We start from the raw sequence: 27,417 nt of genomic DNA, 5'->3' as shown, positions 1-27,417 counted from the left end.
TTTATACAGTCATGTCAAATAGAACTAACAGTTGCATTTCCATTTCATCTCAACTTCAACTTCAAATTCGAGCTTACATCAACACAGATTTTTAGAATGTGTACCTGGATAAGGAATACAATGGAGAAGAAGAAGGAGTGATCAGCACAACAGATAGCACAACACAACAGCAACACAGTGATAGAACAAACCAGTAACAGATTTAAAAGGAACCAGCAGAATTCCAGCAAACCCAATGAAACAGTAGCAAATAACCAATAGCAAACACAAACACCCAACAATACCAACAGCAACACAAATACCCAGTAACTGACCCCAAAAACAGCTTGATAGCAACCAAATATCAATCAAAACACAAGCAAAAACACCCCTGGAATTCAGTAATCAAGAAAAACTCGAAAATACAACTCCACAGTTAAAGCTGAAACTCTTTTTAGTTTCAATGGGATATCACTAGTTGAACTAGACTAGCTCTTAAAACTCTCTTCCAGTTTTCAGAATGTTCAAACCCTTAAGATTTCCCGAGTCTTTTCTCTTCTAAAGTCTGCCCCAAAGAACAGCCAGACCAGACTAAAAAAGGACCCCCCCTAATTCTGTCCAAACCCCTATTTATACCCAAACCTCAGCCCCTTTCCAGCTCTAAGGAGCACTTAGCTAATTAGGAAATTATTTCTGCCCACTACTACATGTTTTGTTCTCCTTTTAATTCACTTGTTCCCCACTAGAGTATGTTTTGTTCCCCACTAAACTTCTTTTTTATTTATTAATCCCACGCGGTATGGGCAGCCAATTTTTTTATTCAAATCCCTTAAACCTTGTGAAATGGTGCCCATGATCCCTTACACAACCATCAACCCCCCGCCCCACTACTGTTTTAAACTATTTCATTAGTTTAATGGTACTTTAGTACCCTACTGTCAGAATATTCAACTAAACCATTTGCTACACTGATTCAATTATCTAAATGAACTGAATTTAAACTCTAAACACCTCAGCTATAACCAATCCAGCCTATCAAATTCCAACAATGATTCAATCAGAATTGAAGCAGTATGAATCAAATTATTATCAGGTTATTCTAACATTCAAGCATGTAAAACTAATCGACGACACTTATCCAATCGACTACACGAATTACAACACATACAATCAATAGCAAAATAATCAGAATCGAACAGGCACACAGGTGATTTGAGTCGTATTGATAGAAGCAGGGATTTATAATAAAACTTAACTAATCGACGAAACTCATTCAAATCGATTATATAGTTTATCATATACTTGACCATGATCAGAAAAAGTTCGACCAAATAAAAGGTCGTTGAAGAAGGACAGAATCAATCGACAAAAGAAAAATTGAAAAATCAATAAAACTAAACTAAACAAATAAACAGATATAAACAAATACAAAATGGAACAAACATGAAAGGAAAAATACCTCAAGAACTCGGAAACTAGACGATCCTGACTTGGACTCTGACTCGGACTCTTTGAGGTCGAACGGACCTTAATCGAGTGTTCTCAACTGAGAACACTTCGACTAAGGTCGATTAGACCCCCAAATCATCATTTAATTTGGACAAACTTCAACCTTTGGTTTTCTAGGGTTCTTGGGGGTTCAAACGGTTCTGGTCTGATTCGAACCAAACCAACGGTGGTTTGGTGACGAGGGAGGTCATGGAGATGTCCGGCATGAGTTTGGGACTGGTTGGGGTAGGTTTAGGTTCTGCTCGAATCTTCGATTGAAGATTCGAGAAACTGGGGGTTGATTCGAGGCAAACGGTTAGCGGATCTGTAACGAGGGTGGTCAGATGGTTCAGGGGTGTTATTTGGGTGGCCGGCGGCGTCGTTGCCGCCGGGTTTCAGGAGAAAGTGTGGGGTGGCGGCTCTAGGATTTCGAGGGGTCGTCTCTGAGAGAGATGACTGAACAGGGGGGTGTTTGGAAATGAGAGGGGGTAATGGGTCTGGGTATTTTGGTACATTAGATTGAGGGGATTAATGTGATCCGTTGGATCCGTGAAGATCGACGGTCCAGATTAGGTTAGGGGGTCAAACGGGGTCGTTTTGGTTAAGTACTGAGGCGTTGGTTCGGGGTAGATGGGTCGGGTTCGGGAACGGGTAAGGAAGATTGAATCTCAGCCGTTGGATCGATTTAATCCCACGGCCTTGATTAAGAGTGACCAAACGACGTCGTTTTAAGACATCTCTGGCCAGGCCAACTGGACCTGGTACATGGGTGATTTGGGCCTGATTTTTTGGTCCAAAAATAATGCCCAATCCGATTTTCACTCTTTTCTTCTTTTTCTTTCATTTTCCTTTTAATTCCTAAATACCAAAATTCCTAAAATAAATTGTAAAAACAAAATTAACTTAGAAAATACTAATTGACCTTTAACAATAAATATCGCACCAAAATAAAATATTAATTACAAACAAAATCGGGCACTTGGACCTTAAATGCCAAAAATACAAAAAATATGTATTTTTTGTGATTTTCTTTATTTTAAAACCAAACTATGGTTAATTAATTCCTAATTGTAAAAATAAAAATCCTAAGTGCACATGCAACGTGTATTTTGGTATTTTTTTATTAATTAAAACAAGATAAACATTCACAGACAAAAATAATTATCCAAAATGTCACGCAAAATTCTCAAAATTGTACCCAAAGGCAATTTGTTTTATTTTTCGATTTCTTTTGGAGTAGTTTTCGTGAAGCAAAAATCACGTGCTCACAGTTGTTATCATACAAGATTACATACGAACAAGAGCACTTATCTCACACAGAATTAAAACAAAGCTCCGATGTTTGACAAAGTATATTATTTTAGTTCCTTGATAGTTCCATACTACCATACACTTAGCTAACATGGTTTAAACACCAAACTTAGCTAATGGTCAATATTTTACCAAGTTCCCCATCTCAGCAGTTCAAAACCAGCTATAACCAATGAACTTCAGAAGCAAGTAAAATTACTATTGAGTTATACTAACTTCAACAGAGGCAAGTTTACTAATAGCTCCCGTTGAGCATATGACATGTCAATTAACTAAAAAAAAAACTAAAACTAAACTAATCGATTTGAATGTGCAGAAAATATATTTGGAACTCCGGATTTCATTTCATTACAAAATCAAAACTTGAGCGAGATAAGTCCAGGGACATGTACCTGAAATATGAAATGTGGGAAAACAAATGAAAATCAGTAGCCGAGCAGTATAGCAGCAGAAACTCAACGACCAGTAGAGCCAAGTTGAGCAGAAAGTTATGTGCAGCAGGCCCAGAAAAAGTTTGATCGAACATTAAACTTTAACACGTCAAAACCAAACTTTCACAAACTCATCTTTATCTATTTTTACTCCCCGACGAGTTAAATGTTCTTTCAGAGATTAGAAATATCAAAAATGCAAAGTGATCGATGAAACAGTAAAACAGTATAGCCTTTTTAATTTCAGATTGTTTCTCTTCAATCTCTCTATTTATTCCTCTCTGTATTCTCTCATTGTGTTTTTCAGTATCTTCAGAGTCCAGCCCCCTTTCTGTATGAACTTAGTATCTATATATAGGCATTCAACTCAGTGCATTCCCCACTTTCAATTCTACTTTTCATTTCTTAACTATCCACTAGCTTAGTGCTTTCTTAATTAATTCAGTAATGCAATTTCTACCCTACCACCCATTTAGAAGCTTCTCCAGTTAGGTGACAATTAAATAATTCCCACTGTTATCTTAAAGTTCCTTTTTTTATAAAAAAAAACTTGAAATTCATGGACCAAGCTGAACCCAATTCACATCATTTAATACAAACAAAATCTACCAGTAGACTGCTTAAGCTCTTAATACAGAAAAACGAAACAATTTCAGCCTTTCAACGAAAATTATCAGGAATCAATTCAAGAACTACTGTTATACGAGTTTAAACTACTGAGCAACAAAACAAAAACCAAATGAAATCAACAAACAACCTATTAATTCGAAAAGAATTCAACTAAAAACAAAATCATAGAACAACTGACCAAATAACATTCTAACAACAGAAAGGAGTAGAAGAAGATAATAATAAAAGAAAAAATAGAAAGAAAAAAAAAATTAAAACCAGGAATACCTACCAAGATTGATTGAATACCGTCTCAAACTAGACCTTCAATGATCTTAGAATTTGTGGTCGGAATAAACCTTAATCGAGTGTTCTCGACTGAGAACACACAACTAAGGTCGATTTTGACCTCAAACCTTTAAACACATAATAATTTGGATTTTGGGATTTAGGTTTCGTTTCATTAAATCCATATTCGAGGGATTCCCAGGATATTCGAGGGATAAGGTTCATGGATTCGGAAAGAGGGGAGTGAGGAGATTCTATGGTGTAAAGATGGAGGAGATTAGGTTAATTAGGGTTCGGGGGTCAAATTTCGATCGAAGATTCGACGATTTTGGTCGTGACTCGAAAGGAACAGTTTGGGGATTTGAGATGATGAGGCGAAGGAGAATCAACGGTGTTAATTTGGGGCTGTTTGGGCCACCGGAACCGCCGTGAGGCGATTTTCGGTGGGCGGGAGGCGGCGGTTCATGGTGGCGTTCTGTTAGGTCTCTGAAGAGATGGGGGAATGAGATGGGAATGGCCGAGTTTGGGGGGGTTGATATATTGAAAATGTTTGATTTAATTAGGGTCGTTGGATGATTGGAATCCAACGGCTCTGATTAGATCATTAATGGAAACGGGGTCGTTTTGGTTTCAACTGGGGCGGTCCGGGTAGGAATGGGTCGGGTTGTGAAGAAAGCTTTGGATCGTTCGATATAGATGAACGGACGGTTGAGATCCGTTGAGATCGAAACGACGTAGTTCTGTCCCTATACTACGTCATTTCGATGGTCTCAGAGAGTGGACGTTTGGACCCGGTATGGGGTTTGTGTTGGGCTGGGTTAATTGGATTTAACCGGGCAAATGGAATTGGGCTTATGGATTTAATTAAAAATGGTCTCACATTCCTAATTTCTTGTTTTCCTTTCTTATTTTTATTTTTCTTTTCAATTTTCCTTCTAATAAAAAGAAACCTTGACCAAATTATCCTAAAAACTAACTAACTCAAATAATTAAATTAAAAGAGAGTCACACAATTGACATTAAATACTTAAAAATGTAAAGTACGTTATTTTTTGTGAATTTTTCATTTTTGTAAAAATAACATTTTACTAAATTAACCAAAAATGTAAAATCAAATCCTAAGTGCAAATGCTATATTTTTGATATTTTTTAATGCATTATTAAAATTAAATATGCAAACAATCAAGAAAATTGCACAGTAATTCCTAGAATAACACATAATTAAAGAAAAGGCCTAATTTTGAGAATTTTTTTGGAGTAATTCATGTGAGGCAAAAATCACGTGCTGACACAACTCGTATTTAAAATATATCAACTTATTAAAAATTATTCAAAATTTAATCAGTTTTGGTAAATTTGGATTGCTCATGCATGCTAATGCTTCTTCTTATTCTTCTTTCGATCGTTGAGTCTGAAGTTAGTTTTACAAAGTTTTCACATCTAAATTTAAAATGCAATGAAACTTCAAACTTAGGTCTAAAATTAAGCTTTGGATGAGTTTCAAGGTATGCATTTTGAGACTTTAGAACCGCGATTTCAATCCAATCCGTCGGGGTCTAAGTTGATTGTGAGGCAGCCAAACTTTAAAATTTTTCTATAAATTTTGGATATTTTCTAAAGGATTTTCACACATTTGATCGCTCAGCCAAAAATAATTATAATCGCTAAATATATAAAAATATACGCACTTATTATGTATAAAATATGTATGTTATATATATATTTTTGAAAAATTCTTTGGAAATCCACAACCACTACCCTTCAGATGCGCACTGGATAATCTACTCACTGTGCAATAACTTGCAAACCACATAGGAGATATAAAACCGCACTAGATAAGTCCGGTGCAACGAGCTTTGACTAAGGAGGCTACTGATGAGGGGAAATGATCCCACATATCCTACGTAGGAAATCACTCACCCAACCAATTCAGCCAATTCAACTTTCATACAATATATATATATATATATATATATATATATATATATTATTTATTTATTAATATACAAAAAATAATCGGCTATTATTTTGGAGGGCGATTATACATTTAACTTCTTTTTAAATAAGGGTCCTAAAAACGGCTATTTTTGCAGTTTCCCCATTAAAAGCATCGGGCTTACGCAGTTGGGCTCTTTATTAAGGGTCGGGTCAAGAAGAATTCGGCTCGAATGATTCTTGAGACTTTCCTTCCCCCGTGTTCATATAACAGAGAAGAAGCATGGTGGCGAGGGCTCTTTTTGTACTCTCTTCTTCTACACTGGAAAACATACTTACATTTACAGAAACACTTCAAACCTAAAGCAAACGCTTTCTCACACACTATTTGAAAAACCTAGTTTTTTGAACTTTTTGTTGATTTTATTTTAATATGGAGGAGGGGCGGCCCCAACAACAATCATTGGCGGCGGCGGAGGGGGAGGAGGAGCGGCGTCCGGAGACGACGCCAGCGGAGGATCAGGAGGAAGAAGAAGAAACGGGTGGAGGAGGAGAGGAAGATGAAGAAGAGGCGGAGAATGATGAGTTGATCATGAAAGCACAAGCTTTTATGGAGAAAATCACTGCTGCGCCTGATAACCCTAACCCTAATACTATCCATGCCCTTTCTTCTCTTTTTGAAACTCAAGAATCCAGGTACAGTTTCATTTGTTGATTTCTTTGGGTATTCAGAATTGTGGAGCTTTAGTAAAGTGAATTTTGTGTTATATTTGAATTGAAGTTCGATTTTTTGGGTTTTACGGATTATATTGATGCACAGAAAAAAATTCTACTCGGCAGTATGTGTGTGCGTGTTGGCCGTGTGGTTATTGATGTTGAATTTTAATCGTTCAAAATGGTACAGATGGTTTAGCATTTAGCAAGCAGATAAGCAATGAGACACATGAATGTCATTTTAATACCTCCTATATATAATAACAGGGTAGTTAAGTTCTGTTACATGCACCTATGCTGGTCTTTGTTTTTTATTTTTTTCTTTCTTCTGAATTTTGCCTGGTTAATGCCTAGACAGCATGATCATAAAAAATAAAAGATAATCTAAATGTAGTAAACAAGCCTTTTAAAAAACAGTAAGAAGCCTTATAACAGAAAAATAACAATATAGTGGATTATTGGGAGTTGTGATGTCGTGCCTTTGCTAATTATCTTGTTTCTAGTTATGATTATTGGGGCACACTGGTCCGATATGATTTTATTTAGTTTTAATGTTTTCAGTGCTGGTTGCGAAATGATTTGGTTTGTTATTGGGTTCTTAGTGCAACATGTCTTCTATATTGGCGTGAAATACTGAACTTACTCATCTTCGTGAAACCATTTTGCTATTTGGAATTGGGTCAATTGTAATCTTCTGCCTATCTCAATCTGCCCCTCCATATCTAAAGGAGAAGACCAAATCTGTTTTCTTGAGAACATTTCTAATTCACCTAATTTGTGTGAGTGTGTCTCTCTCTCTCTCTCTATATATAGCAAAAGCATGAAGCCCATAATTTAAAAGTCAAGTTACAAGAATACCCTTGACTTAATTCCCTTTTTATTAATTACCCTTTTTTATTAATAAAAAAATTAATGCCTACAAAGTAAGCCAACACTCCATACGCCTCTTTTGAAGAATACCACAAAGAGATGCCACCTTTTAGTTTTATTCTCGTGAAAAATCAAAAACCCCTATGACACTTTCTTTTCACTCTTGGATTTTGTCTGTTAATATATTTGGCGCTTCTACTATCAGTGTGTTGGCGGATCACGGGGAGGCCAGTACCAGCCATTGTAAAGATAATTTATCGGTTGGAAGTACAATTAAAAATCTATTATTTGTTTTGAAACTTGAATTTTGAAGGATGTTATGGAAACTTTATTTTTCGACGGATTGTAGTTCATTGTTAAGATTCTGTTAGATGTGTTATTTTCTCTTGTCATGTCGTTTTTTGAATTGGATGGAAAAAAGGAAAGATGGGGAAAAGGACATGTAAGTGTAGTGAAATTGTTATTAAATGAAAAATAAAGATTGTTATTTCTCGACAATTGTTTGTCCAATTATGGTCGTGTTTAAATATAAATTTCAGTGTTTAATCTTTGGGGTTTGGCTAATGTGATTGAAATTACTTTTCTAAAAGTACGAAGAACTTAATTATCTTCGGAATTTTATGTGGGTGTTAGTTTCTTATGGTGTAATTATTAAGGTTTCCTTCGATGAATGTGTATTACGAAACTTTTTTGATTGATGGGGAAAGATTTCTTATGAAATGGAAGAAGAATACGAAATGTTTTTTAAAGATTACTTCTCCAATTATGTTGATTAAAATTAAAATGTATATTTTAGTGTAGAAGCTTGGGATTCTGAGGGATGAATAATAAGAATTTATGTTCTATATTTAACAATTTTTCCAGTCATTTTTGTTTATAAATTATGTTTCCGCTTTGAATGATATTTTCGCATGTTTGAGAACTTCCATAGCACATATTTGTAGCTGATTTTAGGGGAAAAACAAAGAAAAACAAGTCTTTGGTCGAATATAGTTGAGAATTTGAACGTAGATTGGCTATATGAGAATATATTTGTATATGAGACGCCCTCAAGATAGTGGACCGAATAGCATACACATACTACTTATTATTACATCTAATCAGTATAGATAGTGTATAAAGTTGACAAACTAAGAAGACCCTTCTTATGTGAATTTCAAAAATTCAATTATGACTATGTCCAATGTGGGTGGTTTTGGAGTGAAAACTGAAGTTAGATAATAAATCGTACTCTTTAAGTGGCTGTTGATTCAGCAACGAAAAGTTTTGCGGATAAAGCTGATTATGTACAAACATGGGTACCTTAATGGGTTTCTACATCTATTTTTACTATTTTATTAAACTGACATACGTTCTGTGAAAAGCACTTCTTGCATCATTGATCATCTTTCCTTTTGTTAATTTAACCTTTCATATCTACTTGTACGCTTTGAACTCTAACATTTACATGTATTAATAAATATTACTTAAAGGTGCATATGATGAAGTTATGAATTTTGAATCAAAACGATCATCATGACTAGTATCGTGTATACGTAGCGCTTGCAGGATACTGGAGGTCTAACTGTATTTTCCTAAGCTTTGGGTTCTTTGTGACAATTGGCATTGCTTTTAGTTTCTTGCTGCAGTGGTCAGTTTGACTGATACTTTTTGATCTTTAAGTTGACTTCTTTTAATTACTTCCTTTGTGCGTAAAGGTTTTATGCTTGCTTCAGTAAAGGACCTGAGCACTGGTACCCATCAGTAATGAAGGGAATGGGGGAGGTGGAACTAGTTCAATTGCATTTTTAGTATAGTTGCGCCCGGTGTCCTTTTTTATGATGAAGAATGCAGTATATTGGAGTATGTGGATCTTGTCTTTGTTGTGGTTTTATATTAGTGCCGCATAATATTCATGTTTCTTAATTGTTTCTATGTTTGAAATTGTGCGGATGGTCTCTACCTTTTCATTAAAAAAAAGAGAATGCGAATTATGCTTGTTAGAAACTGCTGTAAATCCTTGTTACATTGCATGATGTGTTTGGACCAGCAAGTTGAAAGGTAGAGTGCTATTTTATTTCATCACAGTTTTAAGATGGGTATCCGGAAGTTATCACTAGCAATTTGATAATTCTACATGGCATTTTCTTTTATAAGCAAGATGAAGTTTTATATATCAGCATCAAGAGGATGCTGGTATGAAACATCTGTATACAGAAAAATTAATTGTCACAGATTTTGTAGAGAACTAACAAAGTTAACCATGGCTCTATCCTGTAGCAAGTGCTACATGATATTATGAATAATTTTCTACCTTTGCCTCTTTTCTCTTCATTTTTTATTATCAAATTTATTTAATTTTAAGTCAGTACCTTCCTACTATTATTCCCTACTTTTGGAAATATATTGAAAAAACATGATAGTTGACCTTAATCAACTTTAACATAGTGGGGCTAGGTCTTGTTTCCTGCTTGCATTATTCAATACATCCGCCTCTTGTCAGAGGTAAACACATCAATGCTTTGTCTCACCGGCTGGAACAAGACAATGACAGATTTTTTCACTTTTTCAAAAGCAGATACATGGAAGAGAGTGGTCATTCTGCCTCTAATAACAGTCGGTCTTCCCATAGCGTTGGACGACTAGGAAACCTTATCCGGGTAAGCTATAGTAGCTCTTCCTTTTCTTCTTTGTCATTTGTATCTGCACCTCGTATACCAGTGTGTCACAATATTAACTACTCACTTCCCATCGTCCTGCAGGACAATGATGAATTCTTTGAACTGATATCTTCAAAATTCCTATCTGAGAGGAGATATTCAGTTTCTGTGCAGGCTGCTGCTACAAGGCTGCTTTTTAGCTGTTCACTAACTTGGATGGTAAAGTTCTTTTCTTGATTATTTTATTTAAAGGATTGTTTTTGTCATTGTTATGCATGTAGATTAATACATAGCAAATGGAATCCAGTATCCACATGTTTTTGAAGACACTGTGCTGGAAAATCTAAAAAGCTGGACAATGGATGACACAACCAGATTGTCCGGTGATGATCATTATTGGAAGCATGAGTCAGGTGATCGGAGGTCGTCTGATTCTGAGATGCTGAAGACCTACTCTACTGGACTTCTTGCTGTATGCTTGGCGAGGTATGCTCTTACGCCCATATCTTTATTGGTTTTATGACACATCTCCTGTTTCAGTCATGTTCATTATTTGCTCCATTGATGGTAGTGGTGGTCAAGTAGTTGAAGATGTGTTAACATCTGGGCTCCCAGCAAAAGTTATGCGCTATCTTCGGATTAGAATTTTAGGGGAGACCACCACAAGCCAAAGGGATGCAACGGCATTGGTGGATGGCAAAGCATCATCAACAGGTACTGGTGTAAGAGCTAGAGAGGAATGTAGAACTAGATTGCGGCAAGTTGCAGAAAGTTCTCACTTGGATAGTACCAGAGTAGCGGAAGATGGATTTCATGGTGATCAAGTTATGGATAAGGACCGCGATAGAAGTGCCAGTAAGCATATGCGTGGGGATGAACGTTGGACTGATGAAGAGCCACCTGATTCTATGGCTGTTGATGAGGATAATTATCAGGCAGATGTAGATGGTGAAGAAAGATGGCATATCAGAGATTTACGTGAGGGAAAGGCAAAGTCTGGTAACAGATCCCTAAGGGAAGAAGATCATGATGAGAATGCTAGAGATGACTTATCAAGACGCAGGGTGAATCGTGGGTGGACAAGACACAGAGGACGAGGAAGGGTTACTGAGGGTCTTCCAGAGAATGAAGCAGCTTTGACATCTCCTGGGTCCACAAATAGATTGGGTGGGCAATCTCGGAGCAGAAATTTAATCCGAAATCAAGAATCAATAAGAGCACCAGATAGCAAGAAGAATCCGAGTAGGACTAATGTTGATGGTTTTGTGATGGAGAGGGATGAAAATGATGAATGTTTCCTAGAATGTAAAGTCGGCTCCAAGGATATCACTGACCTGGTGAAAAAAGCTGTTAGAGCTGCTGAAACAGAAGCAAAAGCAGCTAATGCTCCAATCGAAGCCATTAAAGCAGCTGGTGATGCTGCTGCAGAAGTAGTCAAGAATGCTGCTTATGAGGTTTGTCTTCAGTTCTTATCCTGTGTAGTATTTTACGGAGTCTTTGTTGATTTTATCTTAACACCATCCCTACATATCTCAGGAGTTTAAGAAGACAAATGATGACGAGGCTGCAGTTTTGGCTGCTTCAAAAGCTGCATCCACAGTCATTGATGCTGGTATTGCAGTTGAAGCTTCAAGGTTGGTGTGTTATTTTTGTGTATGAGCCATCCCCAATTGATGACTGGGAAAGACATTTTATTTTGCCTTCATCTGCTACTTTCCGTGATTTACAGTTAACCTATAGTAATGTGGTGCTGAGACATTGTAGGAGTGCTATTTCTGAAGGTGAATCACAAGATATTAAAGCAACAGCACAAGAAGCAAATGAGGATGTCGATGAATTCTTCATACTGGATAGCGACTCTCTTGCAAAGTTGAGAGAGAAGTTCTGCATCCAGTGTCTTGTTATTTTGGGAGAGTATGTTGAAGTACTTGGACCTGTGTTGCACGAAAAAGGAGTCGACGTGTGTATTGCGCTGTTGCAGCGCAATTCCAAACATAAAGAGGGGGGCAAGATTTCGCTTCTTTTGCCTGATGTTCTGAAGCTAATATGTGCTTTGGCCACACATCGGAAATTTGCTGCAGTATTTGTGGATCGTGGTGGCATGCAAAAATTGCTTGCTGTCCCAAGAGCTCCTCAGACTTTCTGTGGTCTTTCTTCATGCTTATTCGCTATAGGGTCAATTCAGGTAACTGTCTCTCTCCATTTCTTTACTCCTTTTAATGTTATATTTTGGTTAGGTATACCCTGAATCTTGATTCACAATGACCTATTAAAATAAATCTTGATTCATTATGGCTCTAGAAATTTTAGTTGCTGACTGAATGAAGTCCTTAACTTCTGATAAATGATTTCACAGGGAATAATGGAACGTGTTTGTGCCCTTCCTTCAAACATTATTCATCAGGTGGTTGAGGTGGCACTTCAGCTTCTTGAATGTCCTCAAGATCAAGCCAGAAAAAATGCTGCTTTATTTTTTGCAGCTGCATTTGTTTTCAGAGCTGTTCTAGATGCTTTTGATGCTCAGGATGGATTACAGAAAATGCTTAATCTTTTGCATGATGCTGCAGCAGTGAGATCTGGAGTTTCTTCTGGGGCATTAACTGCTTCAGGGTCATTACGAAGTGATAGATCACCACCAGAGGTGCTGACAGCATCTGAGAAGCAGATAGCATATCACACCTGTGTCGCTCTTCGCCAGTACTTCAGAGCACATCTTCTCTTGCTGGCGGATTCAATTCGTCCTAATAAAAGTGTTCGCAGTGCTGCCCGAAATATCCCAAGTGTTAGGGCTGCGTATAAGCCCCTTGACATTAGTAATGAGGCTATGGATGCAGTTCACCGTTTAATACAGAAAGATCGAAAACTTGGTCCTGCATTTGTCAGGGCCCGCTGGCCTGTAGTCGACAAGTTTTTAAGTTCCAATGGGCACATTACGATGTTGGAATTATGTCAGGTAGGTAGTACATGCTTCTATAAAACCGTTCATTCTTTCTACTTGCATATGCTTTCTGCTTTACTTACTATATTTTCAAATGTAGGCTCCACCTGTTGAGCGTTATTTGCATGACTTGCTTCAGTATGCTCTCGGTGTACTTCATATTGTCACTTTAGTACCTTACAGCCGTAAACTTATTGTAAATGCAACATTAAGCAATGATCGTGTGGGTATAGCTGTTATATTGGATGCAGCAAACAGTGTTGGTTATGTAGAACCTGAGGTATAGTCTCAATGAACTCTTCTCATTCTCTCATTATGCAATTCAGATGCTTATCCATTTATTTTGATATTGGTAGATTGTTGAAGCAGCATTGAATGTGTTGGTCTGTCTCGTGTGTCCCCCACCTTCAATCAGCAACAAACCATCTGTATCTACTCAAGCACAGCAAACCATTGCTAACCAATCTGCAAATGTTCCTGGTGGGGAGACCAGAGAACGGAATCCAGAAAGGAGTGAGACCAGGGACAGAAATGCTGAGCGGCTTATTCCAGATAGAGCTGTTAATGTCTCCAGCCAGAATGAAAATAGAGAAAGGAGTGCAGAATCTACTATACCTGACCGTGGAAGCGCAGCAGTTCCTGGCACATCCGCGGTCAGTGGTACTTCTCAAGCGCCTGTGTCTACAGTGGCTTCAGGATTAGTTGGAGAACGGAGAATTTCATTAGGTGTTGGAGCTGGTTGTGCTGGCCTTGCTGCTCAGCTGGAACAAGGATACCGCCAAGCCAGAGAAGCTGTTCGGGCCAACAATGGTATTAAGGTCCTCCTGCAGCTCCTCCAGCCCCGGATTGTTACTCCTCCAGCTGCAATTGACTGTCTTCGTGCTCTTGCTTGCCGAGTACTTCTTGGTTTAGCAAGAGATGATACAATTGCACACATATTAACAAAACTTCAGGTAGGCTCACCTTGGTCTACTCATTTTGACCCCTGCTAAATAAACTAAGAAAGGAAAATGAAAATGAACGTGAAGTACCACACACAATATACCTATTTGAATGTTTGCGTTTTGTGCCTAAAAAAGAATCTATATCCATTTTTCTGTCTCCAATTTCCCGCATGGTTGACATCGTTGATTTCAAGGGTTGATTGTAATAACTGGTGTATGTGATTTTGGCTGTAGTTATATTTATTCTAACACTTTTTACCTTCAGTGTTTCTTGAAATGGTTAAAGGGTTGATCCGTAGTTGAAATCAGTCTGTTCAGCAAATGGAAAGCTGCTAAATTCTTCTTATTTTTTTATAAAAGGTAAAGGTTTCAATGAATAAAGTACCAAGATGGTACACAAAGGTACATGACAGAAGGCTCGAACGCAGCCTATTACAGTATCCCCCCAAAGCATCTCTACAAAATCCTAGTATTCTTCTACATTTTCCAGTCTGCTACTCTTACACCAAAAGTATAAATTGTGAAGATCCTTTTGTTCTTAATTCCACAGACATCACTTCCCTGTCCTTCAAAGCATGACTTGTTACTTTCCAACCGTATCAACCAAAAGATGCAATGGCGCATAGAGGGACAGTTCTCCAAAACTGTTGCTGCCTTTTATCTATCCTTTGGAGAAGTGCTAAATTCTTAAGAACATTGAGCCGAGTAAGGGATTTCAATCATGGAAATATTGGGTTTGAAAATAAATACTCAATTGGAAGCTACCCGTGGATGCATTTCCAACCATTTGCTATATCTGAAACCACCGGTATCTGCACCAGTTGCTCTCATGAAGGTATAGTGCTGGCTTGACTGGAACTCAGTAAAAGATTCTAGTTTGACACACTGGTGCTTAATGTAACGTATGGTGTTAAACCAGAAGATGGTCCAACGGACAAGGGAAAAGGGTATGCATCCAACAAAAAGAAAAAAGACGGGGCAAGTAAAAGGAGAAATCTGCTGGACTTGTTTCAGATCATTGCCCTATGCTTTTAGATACTGGTAGAATAAGTTGGAGAATCTCCTTTTTTGAACCAAAAATATGTGGTTGTAACCGGAAGGTTTAAGGAATTGGTGAAATTATAGTTGGAGAGATTTACATTCCAGGGGTGCCCTAGTCTAGATTAGCTGCAAAGCTAAACTCGTTAGACTCTGTGATTGGAACTTGGGGGTTGCTCTGAGAAATTCTTTCGTTTTAGTCTATTGAGGAGGTGCGGCCTTTTTCTCCTTTTATGTCACATAGCTTTTCCTTATGGGATTACACTGGGTTTGTTGTTGTTGATGTTGATATCACATAGCTTTTCATTTCCTTGATAGCTGGAAGTTTTCCAAAATTGTGAAAACAGGAAAGAGTCCTTACCCCGCCCCCTCCCCCCCCCCCCAAAAAAAAAGGAAAGAGTCTTGCAGGGTCCATTCCGTTCTACTGAAATGTTCCTGACTTGGCGGTGGTAGGAACAAGATGTAACCGATCAGTGCCGACGATAAGGGGGGCAAACAGGGGCTTCACATTATATCCAAACAGTGGAATGTGGAATTGTTTGGTAAGGTGAAACACATACATTTAAGTCTGATGCAAGAATTAAGATCGTTGGATTAAACTAGGTTAAAGCGCAAAGTAGGATGGATGCTGATAGCTCTAGAGATAAGCTGGGAGCAGAAGTCGTGTCAAGAATACTAGGTTCTTACGCCGCCAAATGCACAAAGGATAAACAACTTTATTTAAAATTCTAGATAGATTAAAACATGTTGGAAGGGGAGAGTGAATCAAAGAAGGCATCACATATTACTACCCGTCCAGCTATGGAGAAAACGAGGAGGGGAGACCAAGTAATGAATGCATTACCTTTAAGGAAATCAATTTCGATGAAGAATTAAGCTCTTAGGGCGGATTTTTGAGAAAGAAGGTGCAGGAAGCGGTGTGGAGTTATGCTAGGGACAAGGCGCGGTAGTAATGGTTTCACTCTAGCCTTCTCCACTGTTTTTTGGGAAGCGGTGTAAGTTGATTTTTTCTTATTCTTAGAGGTGTTGCATCTTGAAAGAAGCCTTAACTCCTCAGTCATTGTTTTGTTGTATAACCCACGTCATCTGAAATTTTAATATGTTAGACATGATACATTTGAATTTATTTATTTTTGGGTCTTTCCCACGCCTTCAGGTGTGGATCTGATACCTTTTTATGGGTCAATCATGTCTCACTTTCTTTTATAGCGGGTGCTAGTAATACTTGTTAGGACCTCTGCACGCTCTAATATCATGTTGAATTTCGTAGCCAGCTCATCTAAATGTTAAGCTGTCAGAGAGAGCATCTTCCAGATGTGTAAGTATGGTTTTAGTTTGTGAAATTTTGAATGGTTGATCAACAAAATGTTTCACATTCTTTGCCAAGAAAAAGAACCAGACCTATGCATGAAGGGGCATTAAAATAGAAGTGTCTATATAAATGAGGTACTCACTCTATCTCAGAAAAAGAGGACACAACTTGTAGCCAGACTCCACTTTGGATTTTGCAATGGATGAAAAGGATTATTGACCTATTATCGTAGTAGCAATGTTTACAAGATCATTGCATGGGTACTTGCAACATCACTAAGTTGTTGCCAGGGTGGAAGACAAATCCTAGATGCGAGTTGTTGCAAATAAGGTCGTGGGTTATTGATTTTCTTTATTGGGATTGTGCAGGCTTGGACATAGGAATAACATATGATCTTATGAACTCTCTTTTGTAAGATTTGGTTTGGGGTGAAAGTTAGAGAATATGGATCCATCATTGCATACTTATGGTCATATTCTCGATAATGGTTAATGGATTCCCATTTGGTTTGTTTTTCTATTAACATGGGCTGTCAGAAGAGGAGATATTTGTGGCACACCTTATCTACAAAAGATAATATATTGACAAGTCCTTTTTGAGACAAATCCAAGCATTATCAGAACTGTTAGCGGAAACGTAAAAGAAAGAACACAAGATTTAACGTGGTTCGGATCAAAATAATCCTACGTCCACCAGAGAACAGTTGCCTTTTTAATATTAACAAAGGAAGGGGAGAGTTCCCAATTACACTTAAGAGAATTTCTCTCTTAACTCTCCACTCACTACAATGTGTTGTATTATTTTTGGGATGGTTTCTACAAATGAAGGAGTGCATCTATTTATAGAGGTAAAGACCTTCTCTTGATGTCATTGGTGACATCAAACTACCTCCTCTTGATGTCATGGGTGACATCAAAGGAGGAAGCTTCCTCCTAGCATCCACACCAACTCTTTCCACCAACTCTTCCAATTGGCATGCCATTGTTGACTAAACATAAACCAACACCTTCAATCTCCACCTTGGTTTGCGTTTCGAGCGTGCGTGTGAACAACTCTGGCCAAAACTTCTAAGCTTACTGGGCAACCCCGTTGTAAGAAACAAGAAGAATCAAACCATTGTTGAACATACCACCTCCACCTAACAACTGTTCTCTTCGGAGTTGCATCAGTTGATGCACACCCCCGCCAAATCCTTGCAGTGTGCAAACTTAGCGAGTGGGACTATCTTGGTCAACATATCTGCAGCATTATCGTCTGTGATAACCTTCACGACCTTGATAGTTCCCTCTTCAACAACATCTCGAATAAAATGAAATCTGACATCAATGTGTTTAGTGCGCTCATGAAATCTCTGATTTTCATTAGATGAATAGCACTCTGACTATCACATCTAAGAGTTGATTCCAGCTGAACCAAACTCAATTCCGCTACTAAACCTTTCAACCAGATAGCTTCCTTCACCGTCTCCGCTGCTGCCATGTATTCTGCTTCTGTCGTAGACAAAGCGGCAATCGACTGCAGAGTCGACTTCCAACTAACGGCACTGCCAACGAGGGTAAAGATGTATCCAGTTGTGGACCTTCTTCTGTCAAGATCTCCTGCATAATCAGAATCTACATAACCGAGAATTGAAATACCTCCACTTTTTCGAAAGGTCAGACCAACACCAGAAGCTCCTTTGAGATATCTCAATATCCACTTGACAGCTTCCCAATGCCTCTTTCCTGGGCTGGACATGTATCTACTTACCACACTTACAGATTGAGCAATATCTGGACGTGTGCATACCATAGCATACATAATGCTACCAACTGCACTGGCATAAGGAATCTTTGACATATGCTCCACCTCATCCTCGGACTGAGGCATTTGTAACTCTGAAAGTTTAAAATGAGGAGCTAATGGTGTACTTACAGGCTTGCACGTATGCATATTGAATCTCTTGAGAACCCTTTCAATATACCTCTTCTGAGAAAGATGTACAACACCGTCTTCTCTTGAAATCTCCATACCAAGGATTTTCTTTGCAGCTCCTAAATCCTTCATGTCAAATTCCTTACTCAACAGTTTCTTCAAAGCATTTATCTCTGTAATGTTGTTAGCAGCAATACGCATATCATCAACATACAACAGTAAATAAATCATTGAGTTACTAGACATCTTCTTGTGATACACACAACTATCAAATGCACTCCTTGAGAATTCATGTGTAGTCATGAATGCATCAAACCTCTTGTACCACTGTCTAGAGGATTGCTTCAAACCATACAAAGACTTCTTTAGTTGGCATACATGATCTTCTTTTCCCTCAGCTAGGAAACCTTCAGGCTGATCCATATAGATTGTCTCTTCTAGATCACCGTGTAAGAAAGCAGTTTTGACATCAAGCTGTTGAAGCTCCAAGTCAAATTGGCAAACCAATGCTAGTAGCACGCGAATTGAGCTATGCTTCACGACTGGAGAGAAAATCTCATTGTAGTCAATTCCCTCCTTCTGACTGAATCCTTTTGCAACCAATCTCGCCTTGAACCTAGCATCTTCCACTTCAGGAATTCCCTCTTTCTTTCGGTAGACCCACTTGCATCCAACTGTCCTCTTCCCTTTTGTCTTTTCACTAAGACCCATGTCTGATTCTTGTGAAGAGACTCAATCTCTTCAGTCATAGCTAACCGCCATTGTACAACATCCTTGCAAGAAGTTGCTTCAATATACGAGGAGGGCTCCAGATCCTTAATCTCTTCTTGTGCAGCTACGAACGCATATGCAATCAAGTTTGCTTGATCTATAAGGCGTTCCGGTTCTCGTGTTTGCCTCTTCTCCCTCCCCTTTGCAATTGTGTATGGTTCATTGACAGCAAGTTCTTCAAGGTCTACATCTTCTGACTCATCTTTAACCTGAGTCTCTTGATCCTTTTCCTTAGGCAAGCTCCACCGGAAGCTCCACCTGCTCGTCGTTCTTGTTTCCTGAAAACTCCACGGAAACTTTACGGGGATCAAGTAGAGAGGATTCATCAAAGGTGACATCTCTACTAACTATAAATTTGAGTAAAGACAAACACCAAAGTTTGTACCCTTTTACTCCATCCACATACCCTACGAATATGGCCTTCTTAGCCCTTGGTTCAAGCTTTCCTTCATTAACGTGATAATAAGCTGGACACCCAAATACTCGTAAGTATGAATAGTTAGAGGGTTCACCTGTCTTAAAGTCAATTGCCGATGCTGGAGATCGATTGACAATATGAGTAGCAGTGTGAACTGCTTAAACCCAAAATACTTTGGACATTTTGGCTTGTAGGAGCATACAACGAGCCTTTTCAAGAAGAGTTCTGTTCATTCTCTCGGCAACTCCATTCTGCTGTGGGGTATGCCTGACAGTCTTATGTCTTGAGATCCCATGAACCTTGCAGAATTCATTAAACTCTTCATTGCAAAACTCCAAGCCATTGTCTGTGCGAAGATACTTGATTTTCCGCTCCATTTGATATTCAACCAAAATCTTCCACTCTTTAAATGCTTCAAAAGCATCACTTTTTGCCTTCAAAAAATGTACCCATACCTTTCGTGAGAAATCATCAATAAAAGTGAGAAGATACCTCTTTTTGCCCTTTGATGGAAGTTTAGAGGGACCCCATAAATCTGAATGGATGTAGTCTAGCACTCCTCTTGTCTTGTGTTTGCCAGTGCTGAAGCTGACCTTCTTTTGCTTCCCTAGAATGCAGTGCTCACAGAAGTCAAGTGTGCTGATCTTCTCACCTTCCAAAAGGTTACGATTGCTCAACATCTCCAGGTCCACGTGCGCTCATATGACCCAGTCTCATGTGCCATAGTCTTGCCTTGTCATCATTAGATAACTGCACTGTAGATGCATTTGCAGAGCCAACAATGGTGCTTCCGGCCAATGTGTAAAGGCCATTCTCCAGCTTGCCTTTCAGCATGACTAAAGAACCTTTAGTCACCTTTATAGTTCTTGCTTCGCTCATGTACCTGTAGCCTTGTTCATCCAGAGTACTCAAGGAGATCAAATTCTTCCTCAGATCAGGAACATGATGGACTTGTGTAATAGTCCTCACGACTCCATCATGGCAGCGAACCCGAACTGAGCCAATGCCAACTATTGCACAAGTTGCATTATTGCCCATTACTACGGTTCCTCCACTTTTCTCATAGCTGCTAAACCAGTCTTTTCGGAACGTCATATGCAGAGTGCAAGCAGAGTCTAACACCCATTTGTTTCCATAACTACTATTATTATTACACGATGTTGTTAGTACATAATCATTATCAAAATCATGTACCTGTTCAACTGTGGATGCACTCGCCTTTTCCTTGGACTTTGACATTGGGCAGTCTCGTTCAAAGTGCCCCTTCTTGCCACAACCCCAACACTCTGTATTCTTCTTGTTCACACGAGACTTTGATCTGTGCTTTGATTTGCTCTTTCCCTGTTGGCTAGTCCGGCCTCTCACAAAGAGCCCACTTGCCTGGTCATCTCTATCTCCTTCAGTGTGCCTCCGCACATCACTAGAGTTAAGTGCCTGCCGCACTTGCTCAAGCTTGATAGACTCCTTGCTATACATCATTGAATTCTCAATATCACGATATCCTGAAGTCAATGAAAATAGCAAAGCACATGCAAGCGTCTCCTCCTCCTTTTTAATTCCTGCAATCTGTAAGTCCATGACAAGTTTATTGAACGCATCTAAATGATCTTGTAACGAAGTACCTGACCCCATCTTAAATGTGTGAAGACGCCGTTGTAACAACATCCTTGTTGTCACTGATCGGTCTTGGTATAGCCCTTCTAGCTTTTCCCATAACTGTTTGGCCGTCTCTTCGGTACCCGTACTCACTTCACAAAGCACGTTAGGTGCAAGGGATAGTTGGATTGCACTCAATGCATCCCCTTCAATCTTCTCCTTGTCGGGAGCTGATATATCCTTAGGATACTTTCCGTCAATAGCATGGATTGAACCTTCCCTCCGCAGTAACGCCATCATCTGGATCTTCCAGATATTGAAGTTGTTGCGTCCACTGAATCTATCAATTTCAAACTTCATGGAACTCATCTTTGCTTGTTCTTCCTCCTTGGATCGTTAAAGAATCCTGTTGCTCTGATACCAATTGTTAGCGGAAACGTAAAAGAAAGAACACAAGATTTAACGTGGTTCGGATCAAAATAATCCTACGTCCACCAGAGAACAGTTGCCTTTTTAATATTAACAAAGGAAGGGGAGAGTTCCCAATTACACTTAAGAGAATTTCTCTCTTAACTCTCTACTCACTACAATGTGTTGTATTATTTTTGGGATGGTTTCTACAAATGAAGGAGTGCATCTATTTATAGAGGTAAAGACCTCCTCTTGATGTCATTGGTGACATCAAACTACCTCCTCTTGATGTCATGGGTGATATCAAAGGAGGAAGCTTCCTCCTAGCATCCACACCAACTCTTTCCACCAACTCTTCCAATTGGCATGCCATTGTTGACTAAACATAAACCAACACCTTCAAGAACCCTGGTTCAGGCGGGAACTGTGTCTGGACTATGTGTTAACATGAGAAATACTGAATTGGCACCGGTTAGAGAGGTGCATAATTTTAGCGCCCTGGCTAAGGTAGGGAACGTCTACATTGTTGAACTCTCCATGAAGTGCACTCGACCAGGAGATAAAAACACAAGGAGAGTATTTGCGAACAAGTGATCCGGAATTTTGAAAGAAGATTAGAAGGGTATTTAAATGCAGTATTTCTAGAAGCGAGGAAGAGTCACTTGACTCACTTTGACCAAAGCAGCATTGTTAATAGTTCTAATTTATATATGTCTTTAGTTATGGTTTGACATTGGTGAGCATGAGATTGGAAAAGTTGATGACGGACTTCTTTCGGGACAATACAACTACAACTGGAAATAAAAAAAATTTATCTTGTTAATTGGAATAGGATAACTCTTGAGTACATGGGTGTTTTAATTCGCCATTCATTTAATAAAATTTTATCACCTTATCAAAAAAATTGAAATAGGATAGCAACACCATTTTCCTCGTTTCTAGGCGAATATGCTAGGCACTGACTTGACTGGTTTTTAATCTATTAAACTAATTGTCAGTCTTAGGTTCATCCAGGAGCTACCTTTTCAGATTTTTCAGGATATCGTGCCACTTTATTGATTTTCTTTATTTTTCTCGTTTTCAACGGGAAATGCTAGGCAGTGACTTATTAGTTTTATGTCTTAGTTCCATATTGCAGTTAGTGCAGACGTGAGTTGTGTAGCTAATATTTTAGTTAGAACGAACATTTAACCTTTCTTTAGTTTCTGTATACCTGAAAATCAATGTCCAAGATTCATCATGAATGCCCTTATGCAACATCAGTGCAAAAAGATTTTGTCTTCTGGTGTTGGTGAGGTTGAAATGTACTAAGTTACATTATTCTTTTTTGTGGTTTTAGGTTGGGAAAAAGTTGTCAGAACTCATTCGGGATTCAGGAAACCAGACTCCCAGCAGTGAACAGAATCGATGGCAAGCAGAACTTGCCCAGGTGGCCATTGAGCTTATTGGGGTAAGAAAACACTCCTATCTCTTTCTCTGTACAATTTTTAATACTTGAATTGGAAATAGGGGCTTGGGTACTAAGAAGTTGGATGATAATTTTGAGTTTTATGCTCTCTCTCTCTCTCTCTCTCTCTCTTTTTCCTTTTTTTTTTGGGGGGGAGGGGGAGGGCAGGGGAGGTAGGGACTATGACAGGGATGCATTTTCACAGGTTTTCTCCTGTGTTTAAGCAAACAAATTGGACAATCATTTTGATGATCTCTTTGGGGGATGGGAAATGAGAGGAGAGAGAAATTTCACTGGCTTTCTCCTGCAATTAAGTATTTCTACTCATTCACATCTGGATTTTGTTTTGTCAGCTATGTAGTGTCAATCTTATTAAGTATTTCCCCTTCCATTGTTAACTCTTTGTTAATCCTTGCTTTCTTAGGTAATGACTACACGTGATTATGTGCATTACACTAATAATTTGGAAAGAATACATCTGTAGCTCTAATGTTGGCTTAGATTAACACACCCACACTTATTTGTTAAGTACTAATTTCGCGCTGAATAGAGTAGTTGGTTTGATTAGCAAGCAAATGGTGAGGAGAAAATTTGAATAAATTATGGACTAATAATTGGAAAAGATGCTGCATCTCATTTTCATTCGCACTTATTTGTTAAGTACTAATTTCGTGCTGAATAGAGTAGTTGGTTTGATTAGAAAGCAAATGGTGAGGAGAAAATTTGAATAGATTATGGACTATTAACTGGAAAAGATGCTGCATCTTATTTTCATTATGTGCAGTTGTATCAGTTTATTTGAGTTTAATTTTTGGAGAAAGGGAGTTACAATTTAAGGATCAGGGTTAATAAAAATCTAAAAAGTATTAGTCCATAATGTCTTGACCTACTTTTTAGATTTTTTCAATTTCAAAAATCTAAAAAGTAGGTCAAGACATTTGGGATGGCGAGAGTGATATATTAGTAGTTTTTTGGAATGCTTATACAGATTCATCTTTCAAGTGTGCTCTGCAGAGTTGCCTATCATTCCTTTCCTTTTTTTTTGGTTAATTGCGGTGCAATGGTGTCTTTTGCAATTTGATAGGTTGTAACTAATTCCGGGCGTGCAAGTTCGCTAGTTGCTACAGATGCTGCTACCCCAACATTAAGGCGTATAGAGAGAGCTGCTATCGCTGCTGCTACTCCAATCACATATCATGCAAGGTAAATTGGTGTTTGCTCCAACCCAATTAAATTTGAGGATCACGGCTTTCTTCATTTTTCCTTCTTTACTAGTTTCTAACCTCCTTTGTCTTTGAGTTCAGGGAACTTCTACTCCTCATCCATGAACACCTAGAAGCTTCTGGTTTGACAGATACTGCAACTATGCTTCTACAGGAGGCTCAGCTGACACCTTTGCCATCTTTAGCTGCTCCGTCATCTCTGGCACATCAAACATCTGGGCAGGAGACGTCGTCAGTTCAAATTCAGTGGCCATCTGGTCGTGCACCTAGGGGCTTCATGTCAGTTAAACCGAAACTTTCATCACTCGATGAGGATGGCGAACAAAAATCTGAGTCGATTCTCTGTTCTTCAAAAAGGAAACCATTCTTCTTTTCATCTGCACGTAATCTGTCCTCAAAAACTCTTCCTGCTGAAACCTCTCCAATGACATCAGGTTGCAGATTCAATGCGAGAAAGTGTGTCACACCTACAGCCACAGCAGAAACTCCATCTCTATCTTCAATAAAATCTGGTGGAGATCCAGACATCATGTTTAAAACTCCCATTGTATTGCCAATGAAACGTAAGTTGACTGATCAGAAGGAAGGTGCATCAGTACCATTAGGTAAGCGACTCAATACTGGTGAACATGCAATCAGGTCTCCAGTCTCTGTTACTCCAAATGCGGTCCGTAGAAGCGGTCTACAATCGGATCCTAATGTGCCTTCAACACCAAATTCTACTGTGAGAGAGATCCATAATCGACCTGGTTCAAGTACTTTTCCAACTGAAGGTGATGATAACCTGTGCAGCAATGGTATGCTGACTCCAATGGTGTCGTCTTCTCAACACGGTCTTCTAAGTGATATACAACCCTTGAATGCAGAGCGTTTAACCTTGGACTCTGTGGTTGTTCAGTACTTGAAGCATCAGCATCGCCAATGTCCTGCTCCTATCACAACGTTACCTCCCCTTTCGCTCTTGCACCCTCATGTCTGTCCTGAACCAAAACGAAGCCTTGATGCACCATCAAATGTGACATCCCGGCTTAGTACTCGTGAGTATAGAAGTTTGAATGGTGGGCCACACGGAAGGCGTAAGGATCGACAATTTGTCTACAGTAGATTTAGACCTTGGCGAACATGTCGGGATGATGCTGGTGTCTTATTGACATGTGTCTCTTTTATGGGAGATTCTTCGCAAATTGCTGCTGGCACCCATTCGGGGGAGCTGAAATTTTTTGACTCTAACAGCAACAGTATCTTGGAAAGCTTCACCAGCCACCAGGCACCTTTGACACTTCTACAGTCATACCTTTCTGGTGAGACTCAGATGCTCCTGTCTTCAAGTGCTCATGATGTGCGGTTATGGGATGCGACTTCTGTTTCGGCTGGGCCTAGGCATTCATTTGAAGGTTGTAAAGCTGCACGATTTAGCAACTCCGGTACAACATTTGCTGCATTATCTGCAGAGCCATCCCGGCGTGAGATTCTTCTATATGACGTTCAGACCTGCCAAGTGGACCTGAAGCTTACAGACACATCCAGTATCCCTTCGGGTCGTGGACATATGTATTCTCTAGTGCATTTTAGCCCATCAGACAATATGCTTCTCTGGAATGGGGTTTTATGGGATCGTCGTGGTTCTGGCCCAATACATCGTTTTGATCAATTTACTGACTATGGTGGCGGGGGCTTTCATCCTGCTGGCAATGAGGTAAAGATATTTCACTTATTTTCCTTTGGGTGGATAATATTGTAAGCCTGATGGTAAATCTTTTAAACAGTAGTTCATTGTCACCTTTGCGGATCTTTAGTTTTACCTTTGCTGAAACTCTCATCTGTGTATAGGTCATAATAAACTCTGAGGTATGGGATTTGCGGAACTTCAGGCTTCTGCGAAGTGTACCTTCTTTGGACCAGACAGTAATAACATTTAATGCGAGTGGTGATGTGATATATGCCATCTTGAGGAGAAATCTTGAGGATGTCATGTCCGCTTTCCAGACACGTCGTGTTAAACACCCACTCTTTGCTGCTTTCCGGACGGTAGATGCTGTCAACTACTCCGACATTGCAACCATTCCAGTAGACCGTTGTGTCCTTGACTTCGCGACGGAGCCAACTGATTCTTTTGTTGGGCTGGTCACCATGGATGACCAAGATGAGATGTATTCTTCGGCTAGGGTGTATGAAATTGGTCGGAGGCGGCCAACAGACGATGATTCAGACCCTGATGATGCTGAAAGCGAAGAGGATGAAGAAGATGATGATGACATTGACGAGGAAGCAATCCTTGGAACGGATCTTGATGGGGATGGTGAAAGCGATGCTGATGATATCAGCAATGATGATGATAGCGTGAGCGAGCTTGATGACGAAGAGGATGAAGACGGAGACTTCATTGTAGATGGTGTAGACTTCGGTGGCGGAGCTGGTATATTGGAGATTGTGACCGACGGTGAAGATGATGATGACAGTGAGCTTGTTGAATCCTTTAGTAGTGGGGATGATGATGATGATCTCTTGTAGTTGATTTAGGTTGCTGGAAAATAGATGTAATCAATGGATAAATTATCATATAATCTGCTTGGCTATGTAACGTTTTTCATGTATTTTAGGAAGGGCAAAATTATTATTTTTTCCGCCAGTTTCGAGTTCTCTTCCTGTTTTATCCATGGCGAGGCTTCTGTGCATATATGAGTCAGAAATGAAAGAGATTATGCTTTTTGGTCCACTTCATGTTTGGAGATTTGTTTTGGTGTCAAGTGATCAAAAGATATAGAAATCTCTATGTTTACCGGTTTACGCTTATATTCTGGATTTAAGACAATGGAGCATATATATAACTCCAAATAACAATTCTCACTCATTTAGCTAATAATTGGCATTGTTATCCGTAGCCCCAAAAAATTGGCATTTGCCTCTTCATATTTTTCTCAACCCACCTTACACATCTTTTCCAACAACCCCTTATACGGGAAAGATATACGTTGTTTATCATTGTGTATCACACATCCCACAAGATGATGTATCTGACAATGTATATGAGGATATATATATACACAATGTGATACGCGCACATGTATACATGATAAACACCACTTCAAATGCCCATTTTTCCGTTTTCACACGTCATCCGCCGCATCACCACCACAAAAA

At 39.0% G+C, this 27,417-nt stretch overlaps 1 protein-coding gene across 1 annotated transcript; it reads left to right on the top strand.

Moving 5' to 3' along the window:
• Positions 1 to 6,241: 6,241 nt before the first annotated feature.
• LOC107822817 (DDB1- and CUL4-associated factor homolog 1) lies at positions 6,242 to 26,992 on the top strand. Its single transcript, XM_075252077.1, has 14 exons — positions 6,242 to 6,737; positions 10,183 to 10,264; positions 10,367 to 10,483; positions 10,572 to 10,750; positions 10,836 to 11,718; positions 11,801 to 11,898; positions 12,029 to 12,449; positions 12,621 to 13,217; positions 13,303 to 13,482; positions 13,559 to 14,155; positions 22,946 to 23,056; positions 24,138 to 24,256; positions 24,358 to 25,972; positions 26,107 to 26,992. The coding sequence occupies exons 1-14, from the start codon at positions 6,475 to 6,477 to the stop codon at positions 26,785 to 26,787; spliced, it is 5,943 nt and encodes a 1,980-aa protein (XP_075108178.1). The 5' UTR covers positions 6,242 to 6,474; the 3' UTR covers positions 26,788 to 26,992.
• The last annotated feature ends 425 nt before the right edge of the window (positions 26,993 to 27,417 follow it).

Source organism: Nicotiana tabacum, chromosome 1 (genome assembly GCF_000715075.1).
Source record: "Nicotiana tabacum cultivar K326 chromosome 1, ASM71507v2, whole genome shotgun sequence".
Classification (NCBI taxonomy): Eukaryota; Viridiplantae; Streptophyta; class Magnoliopsida; order Solanales; family Solanaceae; genus Nicotiana; species Nicotiana tabacum.
This window is presented reverse-complemented; position numbering and strand designations above follow the sequence as displayed.

Excerpts from the sequence above, each read along its gene's own strand:
- LOC107822817 (XM_075252077.1), top strand. The coding sequence starts at position 6,475 with ATGGAGGAGGGGCGGCCCCAACAACAATCATTGGCGGCGGCGGAGGGG. Across the intron at positions 12,450-12,620 it reads TCGCTATAGGGTCAATTCAG|GGAATAATGGAACGTGTTTG; the intron begins GTAACTGTCTCT and ends ATGATTTCACAG. Across the intron at positions 23,057-24,137 it reads TGGCCATTGAGCTTATTGGG|GTTGTAACTAATTCCGGGCG; the intron begins GTAAGAAAACAC and ends GCAATTTGATAG.